General features: G+C 36.6%; 1 protein-coding gene across 1 annotated transcript; it reads left to right on the top strand.

Moving 5' to 3' along the window:
- The first annotated feature begins 11,180 nt into the window (after window positions 1-11,180).
- On the top strand, window positions 11,181-12,224 carry LOC110319465 (olfactory receptor 1361-like). Its single transcript, XM_021194962.1, has one exon. It carries the CDS (start codon window positions 11,210-11,212, stop codon window positions 12,200-12,202), a length of 993 nt encoding a protein of 330 aa, XP_021050621.1. The 5' UTR covers window positions 11,181-11,209; the 3' UTR covers window positions 12,203-12,224.
- The last annotated feature ends 2,003 nt before the right edge of the window (window positions 12,225-14,227 follow it).

Below are 14,227 nucleotides of genomic sequence, written 5' to 3'. Positions count from 1 at the left end.
TTTTAGGACCTGTGCCCTTGGTGTTCTTTTCAGGAACTTGTCTCCTATACCAGTAAATAGAAGGTTTTCCCACATTTTCTGTTCTATTAGATTTAGTGAATCCAGTTTTACACGAGGTGTTTGATTCACTTGGACTTGAGTTTTATGCAGGATAATAGATACAGATTTATTTGCATTGTTTGACATGCAGACATTCAGTTAGAGCAGCACCATTTGTTGAAGATGCTCTTTTTTCCTTTGTATATTTTTTGCTTTATTTGTCAAAAATCAAGTGTCTGTAGGTGTGTACATTTATTTCTAGGTCTTCAGTTTGATTCCATTGTTATACCTATATGTTTCTATACCAATACTATGCAATTTTTATTACTATTGGTCTATAGTACAGCTTTAGGTCAGGGATTGTTATACCTACAGAGGTTCTTTTTATTCAGGATTCATTTGACTATTCTGTTTCTTGTTTTTCCATAAGTAGTTGAGAATTGCTCTGTCAATGTCTTTAACAAATTGTGGTGGAATTTTGATGGGATTTGTATTGAATCTGTAAATTGATTTTGTGAAGATGTCCATTTCACAATTTTAAAACTACTGATTCATGAGCATGGACAATCTTTTCATCTTCTGATTGTCAGTTATGCCTCCATTTTCATTTCTGAATTTGTTTATTTGTATATTCTCTCTGTGTGTTTTAGTTAGATTGGCTAAGGTTTGTCTATCTTATTGATTTCCTTAAAGAATCAACTCCTTGTTTCATTGATTCTTTGTATTATTTTATTTGTTTCTAATTGATTCCTTGCAGACACAATTTTGATTATTTCCTGCATTCTACTCTTCTTTGGTATACTTGCTTCTTTTCCCCCCCAAGAGCTTTCAGGTGTACTTTTAACTTGGTATAATAACCCTCTAATTACTTTATGGAGGCTCTTTGTGCTATGAACTTTTCTTGTAGCACTACTTTCATTGTGTCCATTGTGCCTTCATTTTATTGAAAGTCTCAAAGACTTCTATAAAGTTTGCATATTTTTATTTTTTCCTGACACAGAGATCATTGAGAAGGGAGTTGTTCAATTTTCATGAGTGTATAGGCTTTCTGGAGTTTCTGTTGTTGAAATCCAGTTTTGATCAACTGTGGTCAGGTAAGATACAAGACAAGGCATTATTTCAATTTTCTTGTATCTGTTGAGGCTTGCTTTGTGACCAAGTATATGCTCAATTTTGGAGAAGGATCTCTGAGGTGTGGAGAAGAAAATATATTCTTTTGTGTTCAGGTTAAATATTCTGTAGATATCTGTTAGGTCCATTTGATTCATGTTCTCTGTTTCATTATTTCTGTGTTTTGTTTTTGTCTGGATGACCTGTCAATTAGTGAAAGTGTGGTGTTGATTTCTCCCACTATCAATGTGTGGGGTTCAAGGTGTGATTTAAGCTTTTGCATTTTTTTCTTCTGTAAATGTTGTTGCCCTATGTTTATGCCATAGATGTTCAAAATTGTGATATCATCCTTGTATATTTTTTCTCTGATGAGTATGAAGTGTCCTTCCCTTTCTCTCTTGATTAATTTTGGTAGAAGGTCTCTCTTATTAGTTATTAGAATGGCTCCTCCACTTTGCTTCTCAGGTCTGTATGCTTGGGAATTGTTTTTTAGCTCTTTAATCTGAATTAATGTTTATGGTTATTGCTGAAGTATGTTTCTTATATGCAGAAGAATTATCAATCCTGTCTTCACATCTACTATATTAGCCTGTGTCTTTTTATTGGGAGATTGAGTCCATTGATGTTGAAAGTTATTAATGGCCAATGATTGTTAATTCTTGCTATTTTGATGTTGGTGATGTTAGGGTATGTGTGTGCACGTGTGTGTGTGTGTGTGTGTGTGTGTGTGTGTGTGTGTGTATGCTTGTTTGTGTGTACTTCCTATTTTTTTCTGGTATGGAATTTCTTATTTCCTGTGTTTTCTTGGATGTTATTATCCCCATTGGGTTGCAACTTTCCTTCTAGAATTTTCTGTAAGGATCACTTTGTGGATAGATATTGTTTAAATTTGAATTCTTCTTGAAAAAGTATCATTTTCTCCATCTATGGTGGTCGAGAGTTTTGCTGGGTATAGTAGTCTAGGTCTGCATCTGTGGTTTTTCAGAGGTTGCTAGATATCTTTCAAGGCCTTTCTAGCTTTTAAAGTCTCTATGGAAAAATCATGTGTAATTCTGATAGGTCTGCCTTTGTATGTTTTCTGGTCATTTTCTCTTGCTGCTTTTTAATATTTTTTCTTTGTTTTGTAGGTTTTGTGTTTTGATTATTATGTAGCAGGAGCATCTTCTTTTCTGATCCATGCCAGGAATCTGCATGGAACCAGTATTTTCTGAAAAGGCTTTGAATGGGGGCAGCATTGATAATTGGGGTTATTATAATAGCAGATTGAGGCTCAGTGACAGCAAGGAATGATTTATGGGGTTAATACTTAATTATTCTGGTTTGACAATAATGCCAAGCAATAAACTCTGAATCCTTTAACTCTTAAGTATACATAAGTGGCAGCAGCAAAGGATTAATAAAGAATTAATTGTTAGCATTTTCCCCCTTTGCCTGTTAGCCTCTTGTTTGCTATGGAGAGGCTTGGAACTTATTAACTTTTTATGAACCAGTGAAAAAGTAAATAAAAAATTCAATCTTTTATATAGGCAATATTCACAGAAACATGCATATTCTCTCTCTCTCTCTCTCTCTCTCTCTCTCTCACACACACACACACACACACACACACACACACACACACAGAGCCTCTGGTTGTGATTATCCACCTGTCTCAGGTGTTTTTGTATATGTACATACACACACTGATACTTAGATATTCATGTATATATTTTGTGGATCAAGCAACAGCCTCCATGAGCAAGTCCCTTTGAGCAAGCACCTGTGCAGAAAAAAAACCCATTCATTCTGGTTAAAAAAAAAGTAGCTTCAAACTTTATTGCTCAGAAATTTAAAAAGGTTCTATCTTTTTATATCTGAAAGCAAGAAAAAGATCGATCCCAAGTAAAAAAAATTCCTTGTCCTTTTTATTACTGAAAATAAAAATCTCTTATCTCTATTGATCAAAGTAAAAGCCTTTTCCTATTTATTGCTGAATGAAAGAAGTCTTGTTTTTTATTGTTATTATTCTTAATTTTTGGTTCTCAGAATAATAGGTCACATGGTTTTCCAAATGTCTTCACATTCCAAAAATGTTCATATCAAGTTTAAGACATTAGTTGAAGTCAATAAGTGAAATAAGAAGTTATAGCAAAACTGTGTACATGTGTTTCCATTAACACTAGTATCTACCTAATCGGACCTTAGCTCCACAGGTTCTTTGAAAGTTTAAAACAATCATTCTTGTGTCAAAAATTAGCACAATTTTTTTTTCAAGAGGGAAATCACCTGCCTTGTGTCTCATTAGTTTTAAAGTTTTGTATAGATAAATCCAGTCAATATCTTATCTTTTGTCCTTGTACCTTCAATAAATTGTTCATTCCCAGTTTATGATCTTTAGTTATTGTTGGAGACCAGGTTGAGAAAACCCAGGCATCTTACATCCCAGGCATCTCACAGCCCAGGCATTTTACAGCATGCAGCTAAAAGCCATATAGTTCTTTGTTTGGAGCCAGTTACCTCCTCTCTCTCTGCAAGGTCATCCAGCAAGATTCCAGCCCTAAGCAAACATCAAAGACTGAGGAAGTCTTCCTACATTCCGGAGTTGCCTGGAGCTGTCACCTTGGTCTGTTATCAGAAACCAGACTTTGAAATTAGCTGCCTGACGTTCTGGAGCAGTGACACCAAGGAACTGAGATAAATCACAAAAGTTTCACACTCCCAATTAGCCTCCCCACTAAGCTTCCTTTTTGATCACTCCCTTGCTGTATATAAACTGAGTATTTCCCCTTAGTAAAAGAGACTATGACAAACATACATGGTCTCCGTCTCTTTCTTTATTCCCATTTCTCTCTAGGTTTGTGATCCCCCCCCCAAAGGACCATGGAATAACGTGTCCCGCTGGCTGAGACAAGTTATCAGATAATGGCTTCACGGCTCACCCAGAAGGAACATTTTCTATGTTCATAAATTTATTCCAAGCTTGCTTTCTATCCTAGTACAATTAGCTCATGACACATGAGGATTTACAGAGCCTGAATAGCAGCTTTCATACTGTAGAGGACTCAAATACCTAGTATAAATTTAGGAATTCTATAGAATAATTATTAGGAATTATGAAATAACTGGGTTGTCTATACAGCATAGCTAAAGGGAGTACATCCTTACTGATCTGCAGAAAATCTGCCCAATACGTTAGCCTAATGTCCAGGAGTCATTAGAATATGTAATGACAGGAAAAGCCCATCAGTAGTAAGAATCCTGAGATGAGATCTCTGAAGGCCCTGCAATTCAGAGTTTACCCATAGTAACCATGCAAAAATTATGGACTATCCCCAGAAAAGTTGCTTGCAAGCCATTAGCCTATCCTAGATGGCTCCTGAAAAGTCCAGTTTATCACATGTGATATACACTTCTTGTATACGAATAGGCATCTCTTTCTTTAGGTCAGGAAAGTTTTCTTCTATGATTTTTTTGAAAATATTTTCACATTCTTGGAGTTGTGATACTTCAGTTTCTTCTATTCCTATTATTCTTAGATTAGATCTTTTCATGTTATCTTAGATTTACTGGATGTTTTGTTTCAAGAAGTTTTTTAGATTTAACCATTTCCTTGACTAATGTATCATTTTTTTTTCTATTTTATCTTCTATGCCTGAGATTCTTCCTTCTATCTCCAGGATTTCAGTTTGTGTTTTATTTATTGCTTCTATTTCCATTCTCAGGTCCTGCACACTTTTATTTATTTTCTTCTCCTGTTGAATTGTATTTCCTTGTATTTCTTTAAGGGATTTATTTGATTCCTCTTTAAAAGCCTCTATATGTTTGATTGTATTTTCCTGTATTTATTTAAGGAATTTATTCATTCTCTTTTAAAGGACTCTATCATTGTTATATGATTGGATGTAAGGTATTTTTTTTTGTGTGTGCATTGGTGATGTTAGGATATCCAAGCCTTGATATAGTAGGATAGCTGTGCTCTGAAGTTGCCATATTGTCCTGGCTTTTATTGATTGTGTTCTAATGCTGGCATTTAGCAATCTGGTTGTCCTTGGATGTTCCTGATGCAATAGCCAATGGGAAAGTATACCTAACCTAGATGTTCCTGGTGTAGCAGACATCTGGTAGGCTGCCTTGGGCTGGAAAATATGGGTGTGCCCCTGGGGACATGGGGGGAAGGGGACTGGGGTTGGGGAGGGTGAGCGATCTAACCTGTATTTTCCTGGTTCTGCAGGACTCATGAAGGCTAATAGACAGTTGGCTGGACACTGGAGCTTCACAGAAACCGTACACAGCTCAGGGGAGCTGGGCATGCCCCAGAGAACTTGGAGAGAAGGCAGATGGGTGGAGGGAAAGGATCTAACCTGCATGGTACTGGATCTGCAGGTGAGGTAAAAGTGAGCAGAAAGGTACATAGACAGTGGTATGTGGAGAGAATATCTTGTGTATTGTATGGATGCATCACATGCCAATTAAAAAGCCTACAGCCTATGACTTCAGCAGGAAATGGGAGGTGAAACACTAGGGAAGAGAAAGAATTCTGGCATAGAGCCAGGAGATTATCCTGGGAAGATGTGAGGAACAGGACCCATGATACCTGAGCACAGGTAATCATCTATGTGTTAAAACAATTGGGTTATCTAAGTTTTGATTTAGTCTTTAGCTGTGCCCAATTATGCTGACTGGGCTACTTACTAACCTCCACATGGCTAATCCAACCCCCTTTGATATTCCTGAGTTATTACATACTAAAATCTATATTCCATCTTTGATGCCCTAGACACAGTCATGCAGCCCTATTTTCCTGGATCCTACATGGTTGCTATGTTCTCTGTCCTGCACCTCTCAGGCATGTTGTTTTGGTTCTCCTTCTCCAGGCATAGCAGATCTATCCTCTCTTTCTTCTTCAATCCCTTGTATGGGGATCCTGAAAGTCTGGCCTCTGTCTTCCTGCCCAGCCATTACCTGCCAGCAACTTTATTTACCAATCAAAACCAATTGCGGCGGGGGGGGCAAGGTTTCCCCCAGAGTCTTGTGTGCAGACATGCAGATTCTCATGGAATCTGGGGGCCCAGATTAACATAATACAAGCAGCATTAGACCAAACCCACAACAATAGTCAGAATAGAGCCTCTCTATATGGTCAAGATATTTATAAAAATAGTTGGAGTCTGACTCTTATTTCTGGGAACATGTGTCTGGGAAGAAGAAGCCAGGCCTAACTTTTATGATGGAGCTCCAAGGAGACACTTGGTGGATACAAAGAACTTCACTAGTAGTTTACATCTATTCATTTTTTGCCTCTGCCTTTAATGCTCATGGGAACTGTTTCTCATTAAATGGAATAAGTTTTTTTAAAAACTTTTTTTTGAAAAGCCAAAAAACTGTGAGACGGCTGAAACACAGGTACCTGCAGACAACATGGGAGCCCTGGAGGAATTGGGATGAACTCACCTGGGGTACAGGAAGGAGAGATGGTTAATATTAGTGGCCAGGTTGACTGGAGTGAGAGATTCCTAGGACTATTGAAATGCATCTCTCCATGTGAGGGTGGCTCTAGCCTGTCAATGGACAGTGGCTCAAGGTGAGGAGATCTATGCTGAGAAAGGTTAACACCCTAAAGTGGACAGAATGCCCAGATAAGAAAGGAAGAAGGATTAAGGCAGCATAGTGTTGGAAGTTCTCTTTTATTTGAGGATGATATAAACAAATAATTAAATAAACAAACTAAATAAACTAAATGGCTAGATTTAACCAAGGAAAGGTTTGGAATTTGGAGAGAATAGGAAATGACAGTCCTGAAGATACAGTAATTGTCAGAGTTGTCCTGTTGCTTTATCAGAAATCTCATGTCTAGTACATAGTTTATATGAGTTAAATTATGTATATTAATAAAATTATTACAGGAAAGGTATATTATGATAAAAGCTTCTTGAAATTATGAATAGGGAATCAGCTTCCCCTTGGGTTCCTCCTTTCCTGACTGTTGATAGTTTACAAGATGAAGATGGTGTCCCCCAAAGGGTAGACTTTCCCTGAAGACCTATTTTTTTCAGAAGTTTTATGAGTTTTACTCTATCATGTGGTAGAATCTAAGCAAAAGAAGAGAGAATGAGAAGGCTTGTGAATTAATGCCCCAATGGATATAGAAAGTACAAGAGCTTAACCTATTCTAATTAGTATTTTCCTGAACACAACTGCAGCCTCCTGGGGTTATGAGTGTCCCAGAGTGAGTGCATGGATGCAAGCCTGCTTGGTTGTGATGAGCTACTCTACTGAGAGGCTTTTATGGAAAATGATAAGAGAAGGACCTTAATGAACAAGGGATAAGGTGACTCTGCCCACACACCTCCAAAATGTGTACCCCCAAAATGATATGAGATAAACAATGTCCTGTCCCAAGATAAATTGAAAGGGGACAGAAAATTGAAAAATAGTGACATTGGCACCTAGAAGATCAGAGTTGAAAACCAAGATGAAATATTATTGTTAACAGAATGAATAGCACGGAAAATTGCTAATTATAATAAAAACAAATTTTTGAGTGAACATAAGTGCCAAGATGGAGCAAAGACATGGAATAATAGTTCAGGAGAGTATGGATAAATGTGCCAAAGATCTAAGATCCTGAACCAAGTGACAGAGCATCTAATTTATTTTGTGAGACTTTGACATGATATAAAAAAAGAATCCTATTTATTTACCACAGAATCAGCATTTTTGATTCTTCATTTTGAGACTGTAAGTGGACTGACAACAGAATTTATATCAGTAAGTCTATAGGAGGTTCTATATCTAACATTTAGACATTGATAAAGTAATAAAAAGGAGCAGCATGTTATCTGAAGTTTTTTGAGAACAAGAAAGTGAAGAATAATCAGGGTTTGGTTGGAAATGCTGGCTCTTACTCCTCCATGTCTCACAATATTCCTGAAACACTATCCAGGGGCTGACAGACTAGAGGTCATTATATATTTGTTTTCAGGCATTCTTTAACTCTTCTGGATTTCAGCTAAATTTACTGATTTGAAGAGTTCCTGCACTGTCTGTTTGGTATGAACTCATCTCTTCTAAAGAGCAACCCTTTTTCCTTTCTTTGCCTCAGTGTTCTTGACTGCTACATGTGGTTTGAATGGGTTGACAACACTTATCATCTGATGGGAACACAATTGAGATGCGAGAAGAGAAAAGGAACTTATATGGATTTTTGAAACCCTCAACAAAACACAACTCTTGTTTCCTACTCCTCTTGACTATGAATGATTGGAAAGCACAATTTTGGTTTATTTGAAAGAAAATTGGTTGCATTACTATATTGTTATCTCTAAGAGAGAGAAACAAAAGACTTCATCTTGGATACTATTTTCTTTCACAAAGACAGAGACCCTTCCTTCCTTCCTTCCTTCCTTCCTTCCTTCCTTCCTTCCTTCCTTCCTTCCTTCCTTCCTTCCTTCCTTTCTTTCTTTCTTTCTTTCTTTCTTTCTTTCTTTCTTTCTTTCTTTCTTTCTTCATGCCCGCCTCTTCTCTTTCACATTCATTTCTATATGTATGTTGACATCTGAATTTGGGTGGACTTTAAAGAAGTTAAAATATACTAAATACATAAGACAATTTTATCTGAGTCTACTGACATGTAAAGATACTGGGAGAAATGAAGGCAAAAGAATAAACATTGGAAATTGTAAGTCTTCTTTATCTTTGCATCTCTTTTCTGATTTGTGGATTTCATTAATTAACTAAAGGTGGTCTAACAATATGTCAATGAGAAGATGTGGGAATGACAAAGTCCAGCCAAATGAATAGGGATATGCTTCAGGAAGATGTGACAAGTGCTGAGTAAAGCTGCAGCTCAGTGAAGCAAACCCTTTGTGGTAAATACAGTACAAACATTCATTTGCTATCTGAGATTCTAAAGACAATTTTTAAAGTGTTACAAACAAATGCCCTAAGTAATAGTTTTGAATATCTAATCTTTTTTTGTGACTGCCTGCCTGTGATAGAGACAGTCCCCTTAATGAATCAGCTGTAGCTGAGGTAGTTTTTATGTTGTGTTTAGTTCCTCTGTCTCTGTTGATATCTCTCCAAAGTGATAACAAAGGGAAAATTGTCTTGATAAGAAAGGGAGATCATTAGCAAGAGTGACATTTTAGTGGAATTTTAGGAGACAAAGCAACAAGGAGATCACATCTTATGCTACCAGGAAGAACTGCAGTGGAGAACAACAATCTTCTTCAGATGGCATACCAGTAGTAAACAATTCAGGACAAGGATGAGGGAAACAAAGGGTGAAAGGTTTAGACAAATAGAAGAGTGTGGACCAACATGATAAGTATATAAGCCATTCTGCATACATACTTTTCTTTATCTTGAAGCTCAGGCCATCTTTTTTATCCCAGTGAAAATTTGAAAAATATTACCTAAAAAGTGCAATTTATAGCTATTAATTTTATTTTCATGTCTCAGAGGAAAGTCCCTGTTTTTATTTGGTATGAGTAGCATAAAAATAAGGTTTCTATATTTTCAGACAGTAAACTTTCACATTCTTGGGAGCAAGTTATGTGGATTCAAACTTGCATGAGCAATTGATACCAGCTATTTAGAACAAGGAACATGGAGGCACACACACATATACACATACATGACACACACAGACATAGACACAGACACAGACACAGACACAGACACACAGACACAATATAAAAATCAATAAATGGCTGAGGAAAAACTACATTCATGTTATAAAAGGTAATATAAAAGTATTTGTTCAGAGAACTGCACTCACACACAAAGAAAAGCATTATATTGAAGTAGTATAATAAAGATTTCAAAGGACAATAATGTTATTGGAAGAATAGAATAAACATGAGTTGTGAATTACTGTGATTTAAATCTAGTTACGAACTAGAGAGAAAGTGAGATAGAAAACTCAACATAATAGATATTAATTAATATCTAATTCATAATATTTTGGGGAAAATGATAGGCAGAAAAATGTACCAAGAAAGTTAGCTTTTATTTGAGTTCTGAGAAAGAATTCAGGCCTGTATGCTAATAAAGCCATGACTTCCCACATAGCCAGCTCCCTACTCCTGAGTTCAAAGAACTGTAAGAAATGTCACAAATAAACCACAGTCTTCATATTAAAAACTACAACCTGGGTGTAGTAGTACACACATTTAATTCCAGCATGTGGGAGACAGAGGCATCTGGATCTCTCTTGGTTGGAGGACTCCCTGGTTTACAGAGAGAGTTCCAGGACAACCAGATCTACATAGTAAGATCCTGCTTTGAAACCAAATTTTCATATTCATTCATCAAAGGTTTAGTGAAAACAGCATGTAAAGCAGCATATTTATAAAATATAGATATTACAGGCATAAAACCTGAAAAAAAAAATGCCAGAAAATAATTGCCAAAAAAGGAAAGGGAGTCACACAGGCAGTACAGGCAGTAATTTTTTCATTTAAAGTGAGAAACAAAAGTGTTTTCAGCCATCAGGTATACGTAGACATAAAATAAAAATAATCTTGACTTACAAAGACTGAGAATGACTACTGCATCTAATTATGTCATGTGGTAATTTATTGACTACAAACAGAAAAGTTGATGAAAACCAGCAACTAAACTAATCATTGAAACTTGGGGAAAAAAAAAGAAGAATGGATGAGGCTCTCTGAGGAAGGAAGAGCTCCATATTTTGTGGTAAAAGGGTAAAGATATCATGGTAACATGCAAACACATGTATATTATCATAATCAGAGACATAGAAGTAAGGGCCACCCCAAAACTGAAATGATATGTCGAGGTAAGTTGAGGACAATGATCACCTTTTTTTTTTTTTTAATTACATATGGTAGTATAGTTATATGCTATTATTATTTTGTGTGTTTTACAAGCATATAGGTAGGTGTTTGTGTGAATGGATGTAGGATTATATCAATCACTTCTACCCTCATCTTGGGTAAGTTCAATTGACTTAAAGAAGACCATAATTAAAACAACAAATTTGTCTGAGTCTTGGCATCTTTTCTTCCCTTTTCCAACCCTGATCTTCCTTCTTTGCAGGTGATGCAGACCATGACTTATGGCCACTAAAAACAAGACAGAAGTGACTGAATTTGTGTTGCTGGGATTGTCCAGTAGGCCAGAGATACAGCCAGTTATTTTTGGAGTTGTCCTTATCATGTACCTGATGGCAGTTTTGGGCAATACCCTACTAGTCCTTGTTGCTTGCTCAGACCCCAGGCTTCAGACCCCCATGTACTTCCTTCTCAGCCAGCTTTCCTTGATTGACATATGTCTGACAACCATCACTGTTCCTCAAATGCTGGTGCACACATTCTCTGTGGTTCGAAGCATTTCTTATAACTGTTGCATGACACAATTATTTTTCTTTATGGCAGTGGGCAGCATGGAAGGTCACTTACTGGCTGCCATGGCATATGACCGCTATGTTGCTATCTGTGCTCCTCTAAGATACTCTGCCATTGTCAGCCATAGCCTCTGTCTGCGAATAACATTGACCTCATGGGTGGTGGTTAGTCTCAACAGTCTCCTGTACAGTGTGTTGGTCACTCGTTTAACCTTCTGTGGCAACCAGGTCACCCACTTCTTCTGTGACATCACTCCTCTGCTGAAGCTGTCTTGTACTCGACCAGTGGTCAATGAAATGTTAATCTTCACTGAGGGTGTAGCTGTGGTTGTCAGCCCCTTTTTATTCATTTTGGGCTCCTACATTCGCATAGGTTTTGTTATTGCCCACATGCATTCAACTGCTGCCCTGAGCAAAGCTCTGTCTACTTGTGGCTCCCACATTATGGTTGTGTTGCTTCTGTATGGTTCTGTGATTCGCATGTACCTCAAGCCATCGACTACCTATGACTTAGACCAGGATCGACAGATTGCCATCTTCTACACATTGGTCACCCCTATGCTAAATCCATTAATCTACAGCCTCAGGAACCAGGAAGTTAAAGGAGCTCTTTCACGGCTTCTTAGGAAACTCTGCATCTCAGGAAGCTTCCAGGTGGGTTCAGACAAAGAAAGAATGACAAACATTTTGAGACCCAATGTTTAATCTAAGATCATCTCAAACAGCTGGTGTGTTTTCTTATTAATGTGTATCCATCATATTCCTGTGGAATAATATTTGATATCAATTCCTTGGATTAGAAAAAAATGGAATTATGAATAAATGGTTCTGGAAATCTTTGTAGAGAATGTCATCAGTGTAAACTAGAATATATTTTCAATTAACTGAATTTCGAGTATACAATGTTAACCCCAGAGAATTAGTCATCAATATGGTAGTAATCAATATGGCTTACAAAAATCAATCTTTTTTATAGTCATGTGTCTTACTGTCTTCCAGAGTCAAGTCAAACTGACATGTGACACTATTTTAACAGTAAGTTAAAATTAAAGTAAATTGTGGGTGGAATGGACTAATCCTTCCTAAATTGTATTCAGTTTCTCAATTCAAAACTATTGTAAGCCACAATAATAAGATAAATGCTTATAGTTTAAATTACTTCATTTTACTCCCAGTTCTCATGTCATGATTATATTAATTTTGTGATATTCACTAGGTAATTATGAAGTGATGTTTCACAGACAATTAAGAGATAACACTTTCTACCACCATGAAAGGTGCCTAGCAGGGAGACTTTCCTCGTCAGTTTGCTATTGATTCATCTATGTTCTGCGTGCAAAATGAATTGTATCTTTAGCAATAGTTATGGTAGATAATTGAGAGCAATGGCAATAGTCTATGTTGATTTGGATGCCTCTGGGGACACCATTTACCAATAACCTGTAGGGGAGTATTCTGCTTGACACTATGGTTTTTATTTAATAACTCATGCTCTTCAGGAATAGTGTTGTTTGCCTGAGCATGGTATTTTTGTCTAATTTCAAGGTTTTGGTTATGATTTCCATTAGCTTAGAAATTAGTGAGGTTTCATATTGTTTCTTGATACATCTTTAGCTTTTGTTAACTTACCTTCATCTCTTCTTCCTCTCACTCAATTTTAACTTTCCATTTTTAAACATTTAGTTCCTAGACCCCCTGCCCCTTGCTCAGTTCATTTCAGAGGTGTCATGAGTGAGATCTTCTAGAATATAATTCAACCTGCTCAGCATTAAGATCAGCCATTCAAATATTGTGTTCATGTTCCCTCTCTAAGCAACTACTATATTCTTTTGTACATGTTTCTGTTTTGTTCAGGGTATTTTTAACATGTAACCTATCACCTTGATAAGTTTTTAGTTTTGCAATACATTGTTATTGGTGATAGGTATTTGTTTAAAAAGTAGAGAACATGTTAAATATCTTCACCAAAAAAATAAACATTGGAGGAAAATATAAGGAATCTAGTTGAAGTAATAGGTTCAGTGGTGATGGTTTTATGCTAGTGTGTGTTCACACTCATCAAATTATATTAAACAAATCTGTACAATTTTTATATGTGTGTATTTATATGTGTATACATACATGTGTGTATGCATGTGTGTTGCCTTGTAGGTTAGTACTCTAACCACTGAGGTATATTTCCAGATTTAAATCTGCATGTTTGTGTGTGTGTGTGTACATGTGCATGTGCGTGTGTGTATGTGTGTGTGTGTGTGTGTGTGTGTGTGTGTGTCTGTGTCTGTGTCTGTGTGTGTGTTGGGAGTAGAGAGTGTGTATGTGTACATGTAGAGGCCAGAGGACAACCTCAGGAATCATTTCTCAGGTGCCTACCATTGTTCAATAGAGACAAGGTTTTTCATTGGTCTGCACATCACCAAGTAGGAGACCTAACTTGCTCACTAGATATTGGCCTCTTTCTGTTCCTTACATTACCATCACTGAGTTAACCATGATGTTCCACCATACTTGGGTTTTTGCTGTTGTTTTACTTTTGAGATTGTATTTTAATTATAATATTTCTTCCTTCCCTTCCCTCTCTAAACTTTTCAATATACTCATCTCTGTTCTTCTTCAAATTTATGCCTTAGTTTTCATCAGTTGTTATTGTATGAACATATGTATTTGTACATACATATATTCTCAAATATAACTTGTTTAGTCTATCTAATGCTATGTGTGTATGTGTTTTCA

The sequence above is a fragment of the Mus pahari genome, chromosome 3, assembly GCF_900095145.1.
Source record: "Mus pahari chromosome 3, PAHARI_EIJ_v1.1, whole genome shotgun sequence".
Classification (NCBI taxonomy): domain Eukaryota; kingdom Metazoa; phylum Chordata; class Mammalia; order Rodentia; family Muridae; genus Mus; species Mus pahari.
Note: the sequence above shows the minus strand (reverse complement) of the source record. Positions and strands in the feature narration are given on the sequence as shown.